The following is a 22,345-nucleotide window of genomic DNA, read 5'->3' on the forward strand; positions in this document are numbered from 1 at the left end:
ACATTATTATAGTTTTTATTTATTTATCATCATTATTAGGATTTTTATTTTCGCATCTGACCTAGATATGGACCAAAAAGGTCCCCTGTCGGCATGCTCCGCCTTTGTAATCCTTTGTAATCCTTTGTAACATGTAAATAGATGGGAAGGAAACAAAGAAGAGGGAAGTTTAGTTATGGGAGTTGGAGATGGGAGGTTTACAGTGATTTACAATGATAAAACATGCTTATAGAAAACCTTTTGATTCACAATGATGCAAAGAAAAGTGTGTTTGAAAAAAAGAGGAATCATGAGGAGAACAAATAAAATAATGAAAAATAATCTGTTGCTCTAAAACAAGCCACCCATCTTATTACATCACAAGCACAACCAACTTAAAAAAAAAAATCATCAGAAATATACTATTCAAACATCAATAACAACTGTTGAGACATTGTGACAAGTTGAGGAAGACAGATTAAGAAGAAAAAATTCTTAATTTTAGTTTATTACTGACTGGTTTTGCCCAAAGCTTTTTCAGAAAAAATGTCTCTCAAAGTCAAAGATGAATAAATGTCCAATCTAACCCCTCATTCCTTACTCCCATTATGGTAAAAGGACCCTTGGGGAGCTGGACTGAAGCATTTACCTAATTGTAGTACAGTGAGTCCTCCTTATACGGTAATTCTTTATCCGGTAAATTCACAGTTACGGTATTTGGTAATTACTACCCTTGATTCTATTTACGGTAAGAAAAATTCACAGATACGGTATCTGCTCATGTTTTGAAGAGAAAAGAGCAGGGAGAAGGTACATCTGCCATATCCTATTATTACATGTTATAATGGGTTCGGTATACGGTAATTTCAATTTGCGGTAAGGTTTTCAGGAATGCATATGTACCGTATAACGAGGACTTACTGTATACAAGAAAGGAGCAATTCTTGTTGGGTCCTATCTCCTCCTCTCCAATAATTTATCATACCAAGCCTCAAACTTTTGCACAGTTCCAACTTAATCTATGTCCTTGATGCCCAATTATCATATTTAGATTGGAATTCATGTATTGTTTGAGCTTGGTATATATCACCTTCTAAGCTATTCCAAGTATTTTTGCATTCATATAGAAAATGCATTTCTTCACTCACAACCACTCTCCACTTGCATCTATTTCTTTTCATTTCCTTTCCATGCTCAATAGATTTTCCCCATTTGTCCAAATCCCCCCTTCACCACACCCATCCTTCCCATTCTCAGTTTTACCCTGAAGCTCACTCCATCCACCTCTGCCTTCCACACTCTTTTTTGCTAGTCTTTCATCACATGTTTCCATAGTAAGTCCCACTATATATTAATTTTTTTATATATATACAGATGTTTATTTATTTATCTATATAATTTCTTCTTCCTTAGGAGAAATGAGGCATACATACATGTTTCCATAGTAAGTCCCACTATACAGTGGCCGCAAAAAGTTTGGGCGCGTAACAAATGTAAACACTTGTGACATTTAAATAATCATTTAAAGACCTATAAATGGCTTATTACATACCTTATTTACCAAGCGATTTTCCTTTAAGCTTTATGACCTTCTCCAAACGTGCCGGGATGCATCTTGCCAGGTTTTGTACGTGTTGAGGAATAATATTATCCCAAATATCCTGTATTTCTGTTTTTAGCTTAGCTGTTTTTTAATTATATGCCATACGTGCTCAATGGGATTTAGGTCTGGAGAATTTCCAGGCCATTTTTTGAAGTAATCAACACCACAGTCTTCTAACCATTGGGTAACAGACCGAGCTGTGTGAGCAGGAGCTCCGTCCTGCATAAACCAACTAGCATTGCACTTTTCAAAACTTTCAGGCAGGTTATCACACAATAACTCGAAATAAGTGTGCTGATTTACACTCTCATTTTGTGCAAGAAACACTAAATTGCCAACTCCACCAAATGCAAAGCATCCCCACACCATAACACTTGCAGCATGTTTCACCACTTTAGCTGTATAGCAAGGGTCATTAGGGTCAGACCCCCTGGGGCGCCTCACACGCTTCGACCTGCAGCCCGACGACACCACAATACTCGTTCCCAGTCTTCTAAGGACCAGTCCATATATTTCTTGCAAAATGCTATGCGATCACGTATGTTTTTTGCACTTTGGAGGGGAAGAACTTTAGCACAGCAACTACGGTATTGTAAATCTTTGGCTAAATGATCAGAAATACATCTTACAGACACATCATGCAGCAGTGCAGGGTTATTTTCTTTCAGTTTTCGAGCTGTGAGCGTTGGATCTTTATCTAACTGCCTCCTAATAACCGTAGAAGTACGATTTGATATCTTCCTTGGCCGACCAGAGCGATGCTTTGGAGTAGGAATGATGTTACTTCCTCCGTCTCGAAATTTCTTGGTCTACTTTTGCACTTGACGCACTCCAATTCCCACACGAGTAGCAATATCTTTACACTTATAACCCTCCTTATAGAGGGTTATGATTGTAACAACTGTGTCTCTTCCCAGCTCTTTACCACTTCCCATTACGGAGATATCAAGGCACAAAAACAGAGACCACCGCAAAAAAAAAGACTACTCCCCGTGAGAGATGTTTAGAAACTGACTCCACGTGACATCGAGTGCGCCTAAACAGAGTTGCTAAGTAGTGCGTATTGTCTCGGCTAAATACGGGTACAAACGCTAGCATTGAAAAATAACGAACAGTTTGGGCGGAAAGTTGTATTTTTCGCATGTTTTGAGTTTAGCTGAAAGTTGGGGAGCCTATAATTTTGCGCCCAAACTTTTCGTGGCCACTGTATATTAATTTTTTTTATATATATACAGATGTTTATTTATTTATTTATATAATTTCTTCTTCCTTAGGAGAAATGAGGCAAAGTCAGTTATTCTACACATGTCCCCACCTACAACTCGGCGAGAAGTAGGTAAAGGTCAGCGGGTAGCATTACATCGCCAACGAGTGAATACCGCTTGGACCAGTACTCAAACGTAAGTAGTTTACATAATTATTGCCTTTTAAACATATTATAATGATTTGTATTATGTATATTAACAATAATTGTTGTCTCAACTTTCACACACTGGAAACCTGCAGCCCTGCAGTGACTTGCAACAGTCCTCAGGCCACAGATCTCTGTGGGAAGAACATTTAGACTGTTGTCTGTGTTGTGTTAGTGTGGGGTTGTGTGGGATGTCATTGCCCAAAAGTAGTATAGTGAGTCCTCCTTATACGGTAATTCATTATCCGGTAAATTCACAGTTACGGTATTTGGTAATTACTACTCTCGATTCTATTTATGGTAAGAAAAATTCATAGATATAGTATCCGCTCATGTTTTGTTTACACCGTACCGTAGCGCCACCATGCTGTGCGGCCACCACAACAATCAGTCTCTTCCCGCGTTTGGTATATGGTAATTTCAATTTGCGGGAAGGTTTTCAGGAACGTATATGTACCTTATAACAAGGACTTACTGTAGGAATAAAGGAGCAGTTGCCAGTTATCAACTCTCGTTTGAAAAGCTGGAGGAAATGTAGTTGAAGTTGATAGAGAGAAATCTTTGGCCCAGTCCAGAAAATAAATGCAAGCCCATTGGGGGGGTTAATGCATACATACATATATCAAAGGCTTTTTCCCCCTTACAAGGAAGGTAGCCAAAAAGAAAAGGCATAAAAACCATTCCTGCCCATTCCATCCCTGAACTTAACTGAATCTGAATCTCTAGGAAAGACCACCTTGCTTGCGCGGGATCGGGTTTTGTGGGAGGGGAAGAATGTCTGTAAGAAATTGAAAAGATAGTTGCGTATAACAGAGGACTATTGCCACCGGGCGAATTGCGAGCGATTAGGGGTTTATTGGTGGTCGTGGCTTGGGAGAAATGGACCGGGAGCTTGGAGGGCAGCACTGTGACTCAGGGGTTAGGATTAGGGTCACCAACGAAAGTTTAGAAAATGGTAGGAGGCATAGTAGTAGAGAAAGGTGGAAAAACTGAAAAATCTTTAGTGGGAGGTAAACTGAAATGAGATGTAGTAGAAGAAAAAGTTAGAAAGGAAACGAATTTTAGTTGAAGAAAATATAAGTGTAGATGTTTGTGCGTGTGTTGTGGCATTGTTCGTGAGAGGTGTATGTGTGTATCTTACGGGAAGTGAGTTGAGTTCACTTCCCGCGTGTAGAGGGTGGTCCTGATAAGCCACAGGTGGGGCGAGCGTTGCCTGTTTATCCCCAGGTTGGGTTTGAAGTCCTGTAGAGCTGATCCAGTGGCGGTGCGAGGGGGGGCAGATGGGCGGTGTAAACCCGCCTGCCGACGTCAACGAAGAGATCGGTCCGTAACCAGACCGGCAGCGGCAAAGGAGATAACTCCTCGCCACCACCGCTGGCGAGCGCGTTCCTGATGAGCCACAGGTGGGGCGAGCGTTGCCTGTTTTTCCCCAGGTTGGGTTTGGGTTCCAGAAGAGTTGATACAGTGGCGGTGCGTGGGAGGGGCAGATGGGCGGGTGTTGTATGATCTCTTTCCTTCCAATCACAACTCTGAAAACAGAGAATTATGCGATTGGGAATTGTGTGTAAATGTTAGAAGTGTAAACTCGCTCACCAGCGTCAGCGAAGAGGCCAGCATTAGGTTGCGGGCCGGTTGGACAGAGAGGTGTTCCAAGTCTCTCCGTCGACCAGCCTGCGATCAGATTGAGCGTTCAGAGTGAGACGGTTTGGGCCTCTGCTTTGCCAGCGAGCAAGTGTGCGTGTGCCTCTTTTCTTCCAAGCACTACTCTGAAAACAGAGATTTACGTGACTTGGGAAATGTGTGTGTGTATTTGTCTTGGTGTAAACCCGCCTGCCGACGTCAACGTAGAGGTCGGCCATGCCAGACCGGCAGCAGCTAGGAGATATATCTCCTAGCCACCACCGGCCGGCGAAGATTCCTTGGAGTTGTTGAAAGAGCTGGTTTGAAGAGACGTCCGACCTCTACGAGCGCTGATTGTACATGTGGCCAGGAACCAATATATATACCGTGTGGGTAGTGACCTGTGGTGCGTAATTACATAATTGCACTGGATTAGGTTAGGTCAGGTCAAGCAAGGTTGCACTGTCAAAGGAGTGTTAGGTCTAGCCATATGGGCGATAGCACACGTTCCATGCCAGGTGGTTGTCACTGCTGTACAGGATCATTGGATGTGCCGAAAGCTTCAGGACCTAACGGGATCTCAAACTGGATACTTGAAGATTGTAGGGAACAACTAGTGGACAAGATTCACAGTCTTATTACATGTTCATTGAAAGAAGGCATTGTGCCACCTGATTGGAAAAAGGCAAATGTAGTGCCAATTCACAAAGGGGGAAGTAAGGAGACACCACTAAATTATAGGCTGGCATCATTGACCATCACAGTAATGAAATAATGGAACAGATTGTGGAGGATCGATGGACCAAATATTTTGAAAAGATAAACTTTCGCTCAGTTTAGCTTCAGACATGGAAGGTCATGTGTTAAACCTAAGCTTTTACTTGAGAGTGATTGATGCGCTGCTCAATGGAGAAGGGTTGATGGACTGTGTGTATCTCAACCTAAAGAAGGCATTTGATAGAGTACCTCATTGTTGACTTATGTGGAAATTGGGGCATGTTGGAAGACTAAGAAACAAATTACTAGAATGGATGAAAAAAAAATTTTTTAAGGAAAGATACATGAGGACAGTAGTAAAGGATAAGATGTCAAGATGGAGAGCAGTAATGAGCAGAGTACCTCAAGGTTCAGTGCTTGCACTAACAATATTTCTTGTATATGTCAATGACATGATAGAAGGAACAACAAATTATACCAACATGTTACACCCTTCATAGACAGTCAGACAAAACTCATAATGCATAATCTCAAGCACTCATCTGCCTGTGGCCCTGATAACATAAGCAACATCCACCTAAAACACATTGGACCACAAGGTATACACGCACTCACAAACATTGCAAACTACAGCTATTCACACAACACTATACCCGACATCTGGAAGCATGGTAAAATAATCACCATTCCAAAACCGAACAAAGACCCAACAATCCCAACATCGCACCGCCCAATCACACTTCTCTGCACCCCCTCTAAAGTCATTGAACGCCTAATACTTAAACTTGTCACACCATATATTCCCCTTGCTGACTCACAACACGGTTTTAGGCCACTACACTCCACAAACACTCTTCTGACAAACCTCACACAAAGAATTTTAGATGGCATCAATTCAGATAGGCCCCACCACAGAACACTTCTTATAACATTGGACATTAGTAAAGCTTTTGATGCTATCCCCCGCCACAACCTAACAAATAAAATATATAACACAGACATGCACAATAACACCAAAAGATGGCTGGCCAATTATCTGGCAGGCAGGAATGCTCATGTGTCATATAATGGCCAATCATCGCACATCAGAAACATTAAGAACGGAGTACCACAGGGCTCAGTTCTATCCCCCACATTATTTAATCTATACATGCATGACTTACCCACGCCAGACACCTCAGAAATACAAATCTCTTCCTACGCAGACGACATAACAATCACATGCACACATCGTAACACAGACAAAGCTGCAGAAATAATCCAGCCTTACCTTGACACACTCAACACATGGTTCATCACAAACAGACTCAAAATAGCTCCAACCAAATCTACAGCAACACTTCTCACCAACTGGACAAAAGAACACAAATACATACCTCATCTCTACATCAACAACACTCTAATACCACACACAAACACGCCGAAAATTCTTGGTGTAACATACGATACATCCATGTCTTTCAAACAACACCTCACAAACATAAAAAACAAATGCACACCTAGACTTAACGCACTTAAGTCAATCACTGGAACAACATTTGGACAAAACAAAGAAACTAATATAACAATATACAAACAATGCATACGCTCAGTGATGAATTATGCGAGTCCTGCATGGGCTCCTAATCTCAGTGAGACACACCACAACACCCTTCAAATCATACAAAACAAAGCCCTAAAAACAATTACAGGCTGCACAAATACATCACCTACAGACCATTTACACCATGAAACAAAAGTCCTCAAAGTCAAGGACCACCTCGACATGAGAGGCACACAAACACTTGCTGCAGCCACCACAAACACATCACACCCGCTACACTACATAGCAGAACACCCACACACACCAAGAAACATTAAAACTACACCCAAAGACCTTTATTACGCACAGATACTCTCTTCTCTTCCTCCACAACCACCAAATACCAGCCTCCGGAAACATATTCATAATCATATCACTCACCGCTCCATTAACACACTGAAAGACAACACACTGCTGCATGCCAGACCCCCTGATATCCACCCTTCTGAATCCTCTCTCCCACGAAAGGACAGAGTCCACTTGGCCAGACTGCGATGCGGTCACCACCCAGCACTTCTAAGCTACCAGAAGAGGCTGGACGACCGTGTTGTGAACAGCTGCCCAGGATGTAACACTTCACCCCATACCATACAACACATAATGGAAGACTGCATTATACACAATCATGCACGCAAACAACACAACATACACTCTATAAAGGATTTGTGGGAAAACCCAGTTTCGGCTGTGGCCTTCCTTGGGGAGACGGGACTGCTCGGACAGACAGTCTAGGGAACGACAACAACAACAACAACAACAACATGTTTGCAGATGATGCTGAAGTCATGAATGAAAAATGAGGAGGATGGTAGACTGTTGTAAAACAATCAAGACAATAATTTTGCGTGTAGCCAAGAATGGGAAATGAAGTTTAATACGAAAAAATGCAAAATATTGGAAATGGGCAGTAGTGGTAAAATAACATCCTTAAACAACTCCTTGGGAAGTGAGCCCATTACAAAAGTAAAAGAGAAAGTGTTGATAAAAGATGACCTGTCACCTGACAGACATATCAACAAGATTATGGGAGTGACATGGATTACTGCAGAAGATCAAAGTGGTGTTTCAATATGTGGATGAAGAGATGATAAAAAAAATTGAAACACTGATCCATCCAAGACTGGAGTATTTGTCAGTAGTATGCTCCCCACTCAAAGTGACGGATATAAACAAAATTGAGAGAATACAAATGGCAGCAACCAAACTGGTCCCCAGACTGGTAGATAAACCATATGAGGAAAGACTTAAAGTACTACCAACCTTGAAAGATTGAAGAGAAAGAGGTGATATGATTGCAGTATTCAGGTCACTAAAGGGGATAGGTTGGATTGACAAGAGATCTCCTGATTAAAATTGGAAGGGCTTTAAGAGCTCATGGGAATAAATTAAGAAAGACCCCATGTCTAAAGGATGTGAAGAAATACAGTTTTCCATATAGATTCATAAATGCCTGGAATAGCTAAGGAAGTGATATAGCCCAAGCTTTAACAATATGCAAGTTCAAATTCCATTAATGACCTATCAACCAACCTTCCATCCATCACCCTTTCCCACCTGCACTAAACAACACTTCCAGATAAAACCTATTTACAATCACCAAACAAACCCTCCAAGACTGACTATCAAACATCCTACTCCATCAGAACCCTCCAGACATAAACACCATAGGGAACCTCTTTCCAAGGGGTGTGAGGAGAAAAAAAAATGGAATAGATCTATCAATCTGTTGCTCCTAGTCTCTCCTGTAGAAGACCTTGGCCTCTGTGAAATTGGTAACAGCCCCCAGGCAGGACCATAAGTTACTAGGAGAAGATATATTGTGTTGTCTGGGGATTGTAAGTATGGGGGAGTCCTGTAAGAGAGATTAATTAATTTTAGGAACTGGAGTTAGAATAGTAAGGGCATACATACATACATACATATACCAAGGCTTTTTCCCCCTTACAAGGGGGGTAGCCAAAAAGAAAAAGGCACAAAATCAATCCCACCCATTCCACCCCTGAATACACTCCACACCCCTCCACCCTCCCTCTTATCTTAGCACCTCCTGAATGACGGGTCATCCCTGCACCTTGTCCACTGCCCTGGGTCAGAAGCAGTGTCGCAAGACACAGCACATCCACAGCAAGGCCGCTTCATTAAATCGGCGACCCCCCCTCTCCGTCCCCCCATTGCATGAAATGAGAGGACGGGAAGAAATCCCTTCGGGCTGCGTCAAATTTTGCTCACACATACTACCTCACCCCCCATCCACCCTCCCATTCCACCTCATGCTATCACAACATCATCCATATACAACCATTCTCCATTCACCCCTGTCTTCTGTCCTCTCCTGTCCTTCCTCAACAGACATTCCCCTCTTCCCCAAAGCCCCCTTCACCCCATCCATCCACCTCATCCTAGGACGTCCCCTCATGTTCACTCCCTCCACATCTGCCTTCCACACCTCTTTTACTAGTCTTTTTTCACTCATTCTTTCCATGTGTCCAAACCATCCTAATATTCTTTCACCAACCCTATCAGGGTAAGGGCAGATTACATAAATGAAAAGCTAACAAAGATTTTTTGTGTTTTCCAGCAGCTTTCAAATTCATTTATATTATTCTTTTATAGGGTTTCAAGAGGAACCAGCACAGAAGAAGAAGAAGGATTCAGATCTGATAATCGTGTCAAGGCACAAGGTCCAAATAAGGATCTTTACCATGGCCCAAGTGAAAATTTGTTATTGTAAGTATTTTTTTATGGTATGAGTTAAGTAGAGCTTAGTGCAAGAGTAGTAGAATTCGTGTTAGGATTGGAAATGGAGAGAGAGAGTGGTTTGAGGTAAAGGTGGTGTTGCATTGGGACTGTGTCATGTTGCCACAGCTGTTTCGTGTATACATGGATGAAGTGGTATGGGAGGTAAATGCAAAGTGGCAGGGAATTGGAAATAGAGATAGTGGAGAGAAATGAGAGGTGATCTAGCTGTTGTTTGTGGATGACACTGTATGGTGTGGTCAGAGGAAGGTCTAAGGTAGTTAGTGATAGAGTTTGGGAAGGTATGCAATAGAAGAATGTTGAAAGTAAACGAGGGTAAAAATAAGGTGATGAGATGTATAAGGGGAGAGGATGGCAGAGAGTTGGAAGTAAGTCTTAAAGAATAGAGGCTGGAGGAAGTGGATGGTTTTGAGTATTTGGAGTCACATGTAATAGAAAATGGAGGTAAATTGTAGAACTAGGAAAGCTTAGTTGATTGAAAAGTGTCATGAGAAATAGGCATCTGGGAATGGATGCAAAGAGAAGATAATTATATGAAGGGATGGGAGAGGACAGAAGATAGGGGTGAATGGAGAAGGGTTGTGTATAAATGAGGCTGTGATCCATGAAGGGGAGTGGGTGGGGGATTGGGGGTGAGGAAGTATGTATGAGAAAAAAATTTGCATGAGGGGATGGAAAGGGGGGGTTGCCGAAAGTTATGAAGCGGCCTTGCTGTGGATGTGCTGTGTCTTGCGACACTGCTTCTGACCCAGGGCAGTGGACAGGATGCAGGGATGACCCGTTATCCAGGAGGTGCCAAGATAGGAGGAGGGTGGAGGGGAGTGGAATATATGGGAAATGAAATGGGTGGGAGTGATTTCTATGCCTTTTTCTTTTTGGCTACACCCCTGTGTAAGGGGGAAAAAGCCTTTGGTATATGTATGTATATGTATGATTGTACCTATGACACTGTATGGGGTGGAGACTTGGAATTTAAGAGCGGCAGAGAGAAGCTTAAATGTGTTTGAAATGAAGTGTCATAGAAGTATGATGGAGGTTATAAGGTTGGGTCTAGTGAGGAGGAGAGTGGAAGTGGAAAGAGGATGAGATGGATGGATGGGGTGAAAGAGACTTTGAGCAAGATGGGTATGTCTGTTGAGCAGGGAAAGGAGGAGACAGGTGATAGGAATGAGTGGAGAATGTGTATGGGTGATATTTTGATACAGTCTAAATGGATTTCTCCCCATCTTCTCTATTTTCTGCATGAGGGGATGAGGAGGTAGGGCTGCCATGTAAGTGAAGTATGCTGTTTCTTGCTGCATTGCCTCTTACTGGGCAGTGAATGGATGTCAGGAATGACCTTCATTTAAGAGGAGTGAAGATGGGAGGGAAGCAAATGGATGGTGGATAGGAGTGGAATGGGTTGCCTTGATTGTCTACCTTCCTTACAAAGGAGAAGCCTTGGTATGGAAATAGGTGAGTGAAGAAAGACTAGCAAAAAGATTGTGAAAGACAGATGTGAACAGAGTGAATTTTTGAGGGGGTGACTAAATGGAATGGGTGGATTGGGTGAATGGGTACTTGGTACATACATTCATTCATTCATGGGATCATTCAGTGCTGAGTATGATTCTCTACACGAACAAACATCACAAAGTGAGATTATGATTGGTTTGTGCGCAGGTGGCTGATGAGACCAATATGTGACCTACACACACGAGGACAGTGAGGTCAGATATGGTGATGAGTATAGGGTTGGTTTGTGGTTGCCAGTTGTTCTGAGCGTTCTTTATGACGTGATCTCTCCCCTTACAAGGGAGGTAGCCAAAAAACAAAGGCATGAAAACCACTCCCACCTATTCCATCCCCACACACTCCACTCCCATCCACCCCCCTCCCTCCCTCTTATCTTGGCTCCTCTGGGATGACAGGTCATCCCTGCAACTTGCCCATTACCCTGGGTCAGAAGCAGTGTCGCAAGACACAGCACATTCACAGCAAGGCTGCTTCATTAAATTGGTGCACCCCCCTCCATCCCCTCATGCAGAAATGGAGAAGATGGGGAGAAATCCCTTTGGGCCACATCAGTTTATTTTTCACACATACCCCCCCCCCCCATCCCCCACCCACTCCCCCTCCCCCTCATGCATCACAGCATCATCCATACACAACCATTCTCCATTCACTCCTATCTTCTGTATTCTCCCTTCTTTCCTCAATGCCCTTTTTACCCCATCCATCCATCTCATCCTTGGTCGCCCCTTCATGTTCACTCCTTCTACCTCTTTCTTCCACACCTCTTTTACTAATCTTTCTTCACTCATTCTTTCCATGTGTCCAAACCATCCCAATACTCTTTTATTAACCCTATCTCCCAACTCCCTTTCCACCCCCGTTCTCCTCACCTCATTTTTCGTTCTATCCAGCCTAGTAACCCCTATCATACTTCTCAGGCATCTCATTTTAAACACTAGGTCCAGACACCAAAGTGAAAGGAAGTGCTGCATTGAGCGCATCTATCTAGTGGTTTCGTTGCCGATAGTAAAGGAAACCACTTGTTATTGTGTGGGATGGGTGAACTATGGTACTCATATGACTGGTAAAAGTTTTTCCAGTTTTTCCAGTTCTTAAAATAAGTATAGTTTTTGGCAAAATGGAGAAAGATAAAGAAGAGGATTAGACGTAAGTATAGTGGAAAGTCCAAGAGGTGTCATCCCCAAATGCCCATGTGTAATTGATACTCCAAGGAAAAACCAAAGGTGGGAAAGTAACTTTTTCTCAGGATTTCAAAGAAACCCAAGTGAAATAGGAAAAAGCTTAGATATAGATAGAGAAATTAGATATAGCAGTGCATTAAGAAATCGTGAAATAAATGACTTAATGGAAGAAATTATAGATTTAGAATTGGACTACCGAGCTGTACATAGAGAATTGATTACTTTACATAAGAGTAATGAGCAAACGATGAAAGAACTAAGTGACCTAAAGAGCAAAATTGACATCCTAAAAAGAGAAAACAAGAGAATGAAAAATGAAGACAAAAATAAAAATGATGAACTGAAAAAGGAGGTCAAAGAGCAATTACAAGTAGTGACTGGAAAGGTGGAAGAATCAATCAAAGAAACAGACCTCATTGAAATAAAAAATCAGTGGAAACAAGAACAGGAAAAAAAAAAAATTTTTTAGAGAAATAGTACAAAAGCAGATGGAGGAAAACACAAAAGAAACAGTTATGAAAGTAATTAAAGAAAAAGAAAATTGGGTGAAAGATATCGTTGACAAAGTTAGTGCATTGTGGTCCATGGTATCCAGGAAAAACACGATATGTATAGATACCAGAGAGAAATGGAGGAGAAGGAAATAGCTAAGGAGATTCTGAAAGAAATACAGGATGAAGGGCAAAATTTCTATAAAGAAATCGACACAATCCATAGGATAGGCAAATATTCAAAAGGAAAAAAACATAGACCTCTGAAAATAAAACTAAGAACCCAATTGATAGCCGAGAAAGTATTATCAAAAGCAATTAAACTGGCAAACAGTGAGGAATTCAAACATATATGGATACAAAAGGAAATGAGTGATGAGGAAAGAAAGACAAAGCTCTCAGAATTGAAGCCAGTGATGGAAATGAGAAGAGAACAGGCGGAAAAAAACGAGTTTTTTTTTGGAAAGTGTTGGACTTTAGACTGAAGAAATGGTACATAAAAAAAAAAAATGGAAACTTAAACCAAAAAAGAAAAGAAAATAAGAAACTAAAAGTGGCATATACAAATATCGATGGCATGATCTCTGGAGTCAGTGAACTAAATAACTATCTAGAAACAGAAAAACCTGACATCATGGGAATAGTAGAGACAATTGAAAGGACCTCTATCAACAAGCATAGTGGGACATGGTCTATACAACTACTGGGGGAAAAAGTTGAACAGGAAAGCAGGGAGGTGTCATGATATTGGCCAAAAAGGGTCTAAATGTGACAAAGATTATTGAAGGCCAAGGCAATGTAGAATTAATTATGATCAATATTGCTAACAAATAGATGAAAAGCAGAAAATTTGTAGCAATGTATACCACCAAAAACACATGTGTGTGTCAGACAGCAAACATTCCAAATTATTGGAAGACACAATGATTGTGCTAAACGAGTTACTGAAAGAGGGTGGAAACATAGTAATCATGGGTGATTTTAATGCAAAAGATATAATCTGGGAAGAAATGATAGTTAAAAATGGAGATGAACTTTGGAGCAACATTCTACTGGATATGACCATCGAATACACCCTAACACAATGGGTTAAGGAAAATACTAGATATAGAAACAATGAGGAACTGTCAAAACTAGACTTAATATTAACTTCTGAACCAGATATTGTGAACAAAATGGAGTATAAAACACCAATTGGAAAGAGTGACCATATACTAATAGAGGTTGAATTAAAAGAACAGAACAATGTAGACAGGAATGACAAAGACAGAGAAGGAAGATTAATATACAACAAAACTGATTTTATTAAACTGAGAAAAAAATTCCAAAACACAAACTGGGATAAATTCTCTAAAGAGGAAACAAAGACGGAAGACAAATAGAACATATTCAAAGAAAAGTACAAGGAAGGAATTAACAAATATGTACCAAAAAAAGAAACAAAAAGAGATTTACATAAAGTGTTGGTTTAACAAAAGGTGTAGTGAGATTAGAGACAGGAGAGACAAAGCCTGGAAAAAATGGAAAAAATAAAAAAAAATATATAAATGGCAAACTTAGGAACGAATTTGTGAATATACGCAGGGAAGAAAAAAGAAATTATGAAAAAGATATTATAGACTAATGTAAGGACTAACCTAAACTCTTTTACAGATGTATAAATGAAAAACTAAAGGATAAACCTGAAATAGTGAAATTGCATGGAGATAAAAAATATATAGATGACACAGAGATGGCAGAAGTTATGATCAGACATTTTAGATCAAGAGCTCACAATCTTAGGAAGATGGAAAGATGGACAATAAGAAAGATCACCCACGATTAAAGAAATAAAGGTAACACAAAAAGAAATAAGAGACCAGATACAAAACCTAGATGTCAGGAAATCGCATGGACCAGATGGAATCGCAAACTGGATACTGAAAGAGTGTATAGATGAACTGACAGATAAACTATACAAGATAATTGACTTCTCACTCAAAGAGGGAAAGGTGCCGTAAGATTGGAAAGATGCAAACATAGTACCAATATATAAAGGAGGAAATAGAGAAGATCCTACAAACTTCAGACCGGTATCCCTTACAAGCACAGTAGCAAAAATATGTGAAAAGTTCATCAGAAACAAATGGACCAAACACCTGGAAGAAAATAAAATAATAAACCCCAAACAATTTGGCTTTAGAAGTGGAAGATCATGCACCACAAACCTAATCTGCTTTTACTAGAGATTAATTAAGATAATACAAGAAAGAGATGGCTAAGCAGATTGTGTCTTTTTGGATTTGCAGAAGGCATTCAACAAAGTACCACATAAAAAATTGATAAGAAAAATTTAAATAATAGGAATACAAGGTAAACTACTGGAATGGATGAAGAATTTCGTAACTGGGAGAAAAATGACAGTGATACTTTGAGACAAAAATTCGAACTGGGAAGATGTGAAAAGTGGCGTCCCACAAGGCTCTGTACTGGCTCCTTTAATGTTTGCCATATATATAAATGATATGGATGAGAGAGTGAACTGTTATATCTTTGCTGACGATGCCAAATTACTCAAGAGAGTAAGAACAGAAGAAGATTGCATATTGCTACAAGAAGACCTAGACAAAATATGGGTATGGAGTTGGAAAAGTGAGATAAAACATTAAAAAATGTAGTGTAATGGAATTTGGAAAAAGTAGAAATAGAGTATCGGGACAGTACAAAATTGGAAACAAAGAAGTCAAAAAAGTTGATTCAGAAAGGGACCTAGGAGTAATCATCTCAAGTGACTTGACACTTGACAAACATTTAAATAAATTATTTGGAGAGACTTACAACTTATTAAGATCAATGAAAGTGGCCTTCGACTACATAGATGAGGAGATGGTTAAAAAAATAGTTGTTACACTGATAAGACCGAAATTAGAATATGCTGTATCAATGTGGGCACCGAACACAAAAAAGAACATAAGAAAATTAGAAAGAATCCAAAGAGCAGTAACAAAAATGGCACCTACACTGTAAAATCGGACATATGAACAAAGATTGGAGAAATTACAGTTGTCAACACTAGAACAGAGAAGGGAAAGAGGCAATTTGTTGACCATTTTCAGAATTATGAAAGGGATGGAAGTTCTTGATAGAGATGACTTATTAAAGTGGGACAGAAGAGAAACAAGAGGACACAAAAAGGAAATAAAGAAAGACAGTTACAGAAGAGCCCTGAAAAATGATATCTTCCCACATAGAGAGATTGGTGTCTGGAACAAACTGAACAGAGAAATATTAAATGCCAGAACTATATACGATTTTAAGAACAAACTGGATGTGGAGAGATATGAAAACTGGTCACTACGAGCATAGCTCTTGTCCCGTAAAATACAATTAGGTAAATACAGAATCAAATTGCCCCAGATGTGATCACCATACAGAAGACACTGAACACATCCTACATTGCACCAGTCTTATCCACACAATAACATAATCTTTTCCTTGGGTGACTTATGGGTCAATCTGGAGGCTGTTGTTTACCTGGGAGTTGTGGGTCTCTTGGTCTCTTGCAAGAGAGACCTGGGGCAGCAGATTGATTGATTGATTGATCAGTGTTATAGCAATTGCCAGACAATTTTATTCCATGCATGAAATTCAATTAAGTGAAATAATGTCAGTAAGAATTTCGAAATTAGCTTTGTCTTAAGGAACATAATTCATTCTCTTTTATCATTGATTTATTCTATAATTTTCAGAAGTGATTACCAGGCATGGCAAGGGCCTAACCCAGAAAATATTGACAGACAAGGCAAAGGCTTGGCCAAGGGACCAAATCAGAGTCTTCGAACTGGTCCGTCATCTTTGGCCAAAGGAGCAAATTCATCCTTGTGTAAGGGACCTCGAAATTTAGCTAAAGGATCGCAGTTTAGGCAGGGAATAAGGAAGGAACCCTCATTTACTGCAAAGATGCTGTAAGGAAGACAAATCTTAAAATTTTGAAGAAATGTTTATGCCAGCTTAACATTGATAAAAGGACAAGCAACGGAACACTACAGAATATTTGGTTGCAAACTCACTGTATGCTTTTATTCATGAAGTATTTGCGCAGACATTACTACATTTAAAAATTTCTGTGTATTTGTCTGCAAATACTTTAAAATTTTCTAGTTGATTTGAAGTACACTACATTATTCCATGCTATTTATCACAGTTTTTTGATAGTTTCAATTCAATTTAGCTTAGTTGATGTTTTTGATGTGTGGCTCTGAACCTTCAACCTATTATTCATTCATTAGTTGCCTATATCCAAGTAGCTGTTATTAATATTTACAAAATGTACTTGACAGAACTTTAGTGGAAACAAACCATGCAGTATTATTTATTATGAATAGGTGAATCTTATCTTCTATAATATTTTACCAAATCCAACATATAGTTATTAAGCAAACTATTTGGCAAACTATGTTTGAATGTTTTTTTTCTATAACTATTTAAACTATTTCCTGCTTTTGACCAAAGATTAACTAAATACCCATAGAAATTAAGACAGAGAATGTTTACATTTAGAATATGTAACATGATTTTAGGACATGCAAATCTTTTGTTGTGCATGCTTGTCACTCTTAACAATTATGAATTCAAAATAATGTAATAGATTACTATTTGTTCAACAATTGATATTGAGAAGGTGGTGGGAGTAACATACATTTTGTATATGTGTGTGTGTATATATATATATATATATATATATATATGTATATTATCGGAAAATTTCGAAACACTGGACTCACAGTAACAGAATTTATTACCGACGTTTTGAACCCTGTCCGGGGTTCGTCCTCAGGGTTATACATAGTAAGCAAAAGGATTCAATTATATATTAAAACCGATCATTGCCTTCAGAGGTTCCCCTACTTACAACTTGGCTAAGGCCTAGCCAAGCGACTAAGGCCCTTAGTGGAGAAGTCAGAACGAATGCTCAAGAATTCCACGGATTTTGTGGATAGATTACGAGGAATAAGCATGGAAGAGGGAGATATATTGGTTTCGTTCAATGTTAAATCTATGTTCACTTCTTTGCCACAGGATTTGTTAAAGCAGGCAGTGCATTCAAAGGTTGAAGGGTCAGAGGAGTTTCGAGACAATGAAAAACTGTCAACAGAGGAGCTCGTGAGGTTAGTCAACTTATGCTTGGATTCGACCTTCTTCAGGTTTAGGGAGAAGGTTTACCACCAGAGGATGGGAACTCCTATGGGATCCCCGATTTCTGTGGTTTTGGCAGAGATGGCTATGCAGGAGTTAGAGGAAGAGATGTTGGTGGCGGCACCTGTGGCCTTGAAAACGTGGATGAGATATGTGGATGATGTATTCGTGATTATGAAGGAGGGTGAAGTTGATTGTTTTCTCAACTTTTTGAATGGGAGGAACACAGCCATCCAGTTCGAAATGGAGAGGGAAGTGAAAGGACGGTTGCCGTTCCTGGACGTCTTGGTAACGAGATGTGGGCACAGTATGACTACAGGTGTATATAGAAAGGATACTCATACGGACAGGCTCTTGGATTATGAGAGTTGCCACCCGGTGGAGCATAAGAAAAGTGTGGTCAAGACGTTGTGGTCAAGAGCGGGGAATTTGTGCTCGACTGAGGAGAACTTGAAAGAAGAAAGGAAACGCCTGGAGAAGGTCTTTGCAGACAACGGGTACCCCAAATCGGTCATTAGAAGATGGACCACAGCGCAGGGAAGAAAAACTACAGCGGACACGAAACAGGCGGCAACTAGAAGGATTACCTTACCATATGTGAAGGGGGCATCTGAGGTGGCTGCTAGACTATTGAGGAAGCGCGGTGTTGAGGTAACTCACAAACCCGCCAACTCTTTACATGGTGCTCTTACTAAGGTAAAAGATACGGAGGAGAAAGAGAACAAGACGGGAGTGGTATATGATATTGGCTGCGGCAACTGTTGTACTCGCTACATAGGAGAGACGGGTAAGAAATTATCGACAAGAGTTAGAGAACATAAACGAGCTGTAAATCGTAAAGATGGTACTTCAGCGATATTCAGGCATTGCCAGGAGGAGCAGCACAAGATGGATTGAGACAACGTTGGTGTGATTTACAGAAACAACAAGAAAGGAGAGAGGCTATTTTTGGAAGCTTGGGCCAGTGACAGCAACAGCGCCAACAGATGCATCAATCTAAATCCAATTTACAAGGGAGCGAAAGACAGACAGGACAGAAGAAGCAGTGAGCGGAGGCCAGTGTAGTGTTTTTATGTCAAGACTTTGATGTTTGGCATTCGTGTGTGTTTTTTGTGATGTTACTTTATTTAACTCTGTCATCATTTTCCTTTTCTTTTATCGTCCAGAATTGGTTTTGTTTTGTTTACTGTTGGTTCGCTGCTGTTGAGTTAATTGTCATTTTGTTGGGTTTGTCTTCTATTGCTTTTTATCCCCCCCCCCCTTTTTCTTCGGACACTTTTTAACACTTTGCAATTTCTTTTTGTCATTCAGTTTTGTTGTTGTTTGATAGTTTTGATTTGTATGATAAAGGGAGCTAAGCACAAGCAGAACAGGAAGAGCGGCGATAGGCGACCCGTGTGGTGCTTTTGGGTCCGGACTGTGATTTTTTTATATTTTCTATATGTCGGTTTGTCAATTATTTGCTTTTTGTTATTGTTGTGGACACTTTGGGCTAACTTTGTAATTAAATTTCTTTTTGTCTTTTAGTGTTGTTTATGTTTTATTTTATAGTCTGATAAGGACACACAGGACAGTTAGAGCACATACGACTTGTGTGGTGCTTTTATGTCTGGTCTGTGACATTTGATATTTTTCTTTTTGCCCTTTTATTTTATTTCTTATTTTTGGTGGTTCCATTTGGTGACACTTTGTACTTACTATGTTTTTAATTTCTGGGTGTCGTTTAGAATTTGTAATGTTCCGTTTATTATGACATGGGTTATGTGGTTTTATCAATTCTTTTCATTTGAGTGATGCTTTATACAAATTTGAAATTAATTTCCTTTTGTCATTCGCAATAGGTTTTGATTTTGTTCAAATTCGTCCAATCTGATGGGACCTGTCCCAGAGAACTTCGGTATAATATATAATTGAATCCTTTTGCTTACTATGTATAACCCTGAGGACGAACCCCGGACAGGGTTCGAAACGTCGGTAATAAATTCTGTTACTCTGAGTCCAGTGTTTCGAAATTTTCCGATAACATGGCTCCTGGACTCCAGCTCTTTACGAACATACATATATATAGGTATATGTTTTGTTAAAAATAACTCCACATTTGGTACTACAAAGCTTCTTAAGTAGACTTTCAAGTCTTCTGAACATAGGTTTCTGGTTTTCACAGGACAGACAGAATAATAAATTTCCAGTAGACAATGGGAACTATTGTTGAGGAAGAGTATACAGAGGTTTTGCTAAATGCAGTTAGCATTTTCAATGTAATAGAAACAGAGAGTACAAGACATAATATGCATAGAAAGAAAGCTCTGGGCAAGGTCACAACATAAGGCACAGGGGGAGGTAACATTACATGTGTGGGATGATGGGGGATTTTGTCACTGTGGGGTAAATGTCCATTGAGGACTAAGTGTCCTATCTATGACTCTGGCGGAACGCCAGAGAGGGACTTGGGTGTCGGTATGATTGGAAGGTGTGTTGTTGTGGTTGAAAGGGCTACTTGTCCTAGGGAGGGACTTCATGCTGGGGAATATGGTAGGGCTTCCACTTGTCTGTTGATAGTAAATTGTAAGTCTCGTATGATAATTGCTTCCAGGAAGAAAAGTCGATTCCATGGCGAGAATGATGGTGTTGTCTTCTAAAAATTTCCTAGTGATTTGTGTGTTGTGTCTTTCTAGTAGGTGTAGTTTGGGGCCTCCCACTTATCAACTGGAGGCCCCAAACTACACCTACTAGAAAGGCACAACACACAAATCACTAGGAAACTTTTAGAAGACAACACCATCATTCTCGCCAAGGAATCAGACAAGTCTCGACTTTTCTTCCTGGAAGCAATTATCATACGAGACTCACAACCTACTATCAACAGATACAAATGGAAACCCCTACCATACTCCTCAGCATGAAGGCCCTCTGTAGGACAAGTAGCCCTCTCAACCACAACAACACACCTTCCAATCACACCGACACCCAAGTCCCTCTCTGGCATTCCACCAGAATCATAGAAAGGACACTTGGCCTTCAACGGACATTTGCCCCACAGTGACAAAATCCCCTGTCATCCCACACATGTAATGTGACCTCCTCCCATGTCTTATGTTGTGACCTCACCCAGAGTTTTCTTTCTATGCATATTATGTCTTGTACTCTCTGTTTCTATTACATTTAGCAAAACGTCTGTATATTCCTACTCAACAATAGTTCCCAATGTCTACTGGAAATTTATTATTCCGTCTGTCCTGTGAAAACCAGAAATCTACGTTCAAAAGACTTGAAATTCTACTTAAGAAGCTTTGTAGTGCCGAATGCACAGTTGTTTTTAGCAAAACATGTTTAAAAGAAAACTTGCTGCCAAGATTTACACATATATATCTGTATATATATATATATATATGTATGTATGTATATCTATACATATAAATATATATACAGATACATATATAGGCATATGTATATATATATGTATATATATATATGTATATATATATATATTTAGTCAGACCTCACCCAACACGAGTGTTAGGTTCCTTAGCCTGCTATGCAGGATGAAATTTGTGTTGGGAAAATAATAGGTCCTATGGGAGAAAATAGGTTAGGTTGCCAAACCCTCTCCAGATGCACAACACAACCCGACAGGCTATTCAGATCATGCTGTCGTGAATCATTGTTGTGTTTGGCAAATGCTGGGATATTTTACCTATTTGTGTAAACATGAAATTTTGTGCACGGTGAAGTCATGTGGAGCTAGTCTGATAGTGTGTGTCTGTGTATATTTATGTATATTATATATATATATATATATATATATATATATATATATAGATATAGATATATATATATATGAACATACTATGGTAATAAAAATATGTATGAATATAGAAACATTGATTAGAATATATTTCTATCGGATACTGGCCATCCATTTATGTCAGCTCTCATATATATTTTTTTTGTATTTATATAGTATTGAATTAAGATGTAAGTAGGGGGTTTATCATAAATTCATGGGTAAACTTGGAGGTTGGTGTTGACTTCAGGGATATGCTGTGGCCCTGTTTTTTATGACCTCTTTGATTACTTGATATGAAGAACCCAGACAGAACTTAGCCATTTGAGATCCCATGGTGACTTGACTTGATGGAATTAACACGAGATTTCAATGTAGTGAAGACCTTATGTGTAATGTTTACATATTTTCCTACTTTGACAACACATTGTGATATTGAAAACCAGTAATGGTCATAAATTTAGACTTTGGGACAAGCATGTGACAGATGTTTATGCCAAACCTGCCCTTCATATTTGTAGTGGCATTTA

General features: G+C 39.7%; 1 protein-coding gene across 2 annotated transcripts in view; it reads left to right on the forward strand.

The window, feature by feature from the left end:
* Positions 1–17,583, forward strand: part of LOC143028156 (uncharacterized) — a 36,446-nt gene extending 18,863 nt beyond the window's left edge. For both annotated transcript variants that reach the window (XM_076189855.1, XM_076189856.1), the window contains 3 exons: positions 2,857–2,982; positions 9,526–9,639; positions 16,585–17,583. In XM_076189855.1, coding sequence (XP_076045970.1) covers positions 2,857–2,982; positions 9,526–9,639; positions 16,585–16,804 — 460 coding nt within the window. In that variant the 3' untranslated portion in view covers positions 16,805–17,583. The remainder of the gene's footprint in view (positions 1–2,856; positions 2,983–9,525; positions 9,640–16,584) is intronic.
* Positions 17,584–22,345: the final 4,762 nt, after the last annotated feature.

The sequence above is a fragment of the Oratosquilla oratoria genome, chromosome 9 (assembly GCF_046742065.1).
Source record: "Oratosquilla oratoria isolate Oo_2021 chromosome 9, ASM4674206v1, whole genome shotgun sequence".
Classification (NCBI taxonomy): Eukaryota; Metazoa; Arthropoda; class Malacostraca; order Stomatopoda; family Squillidae; genus Oratosquilla; species Oratosquilla oratoria.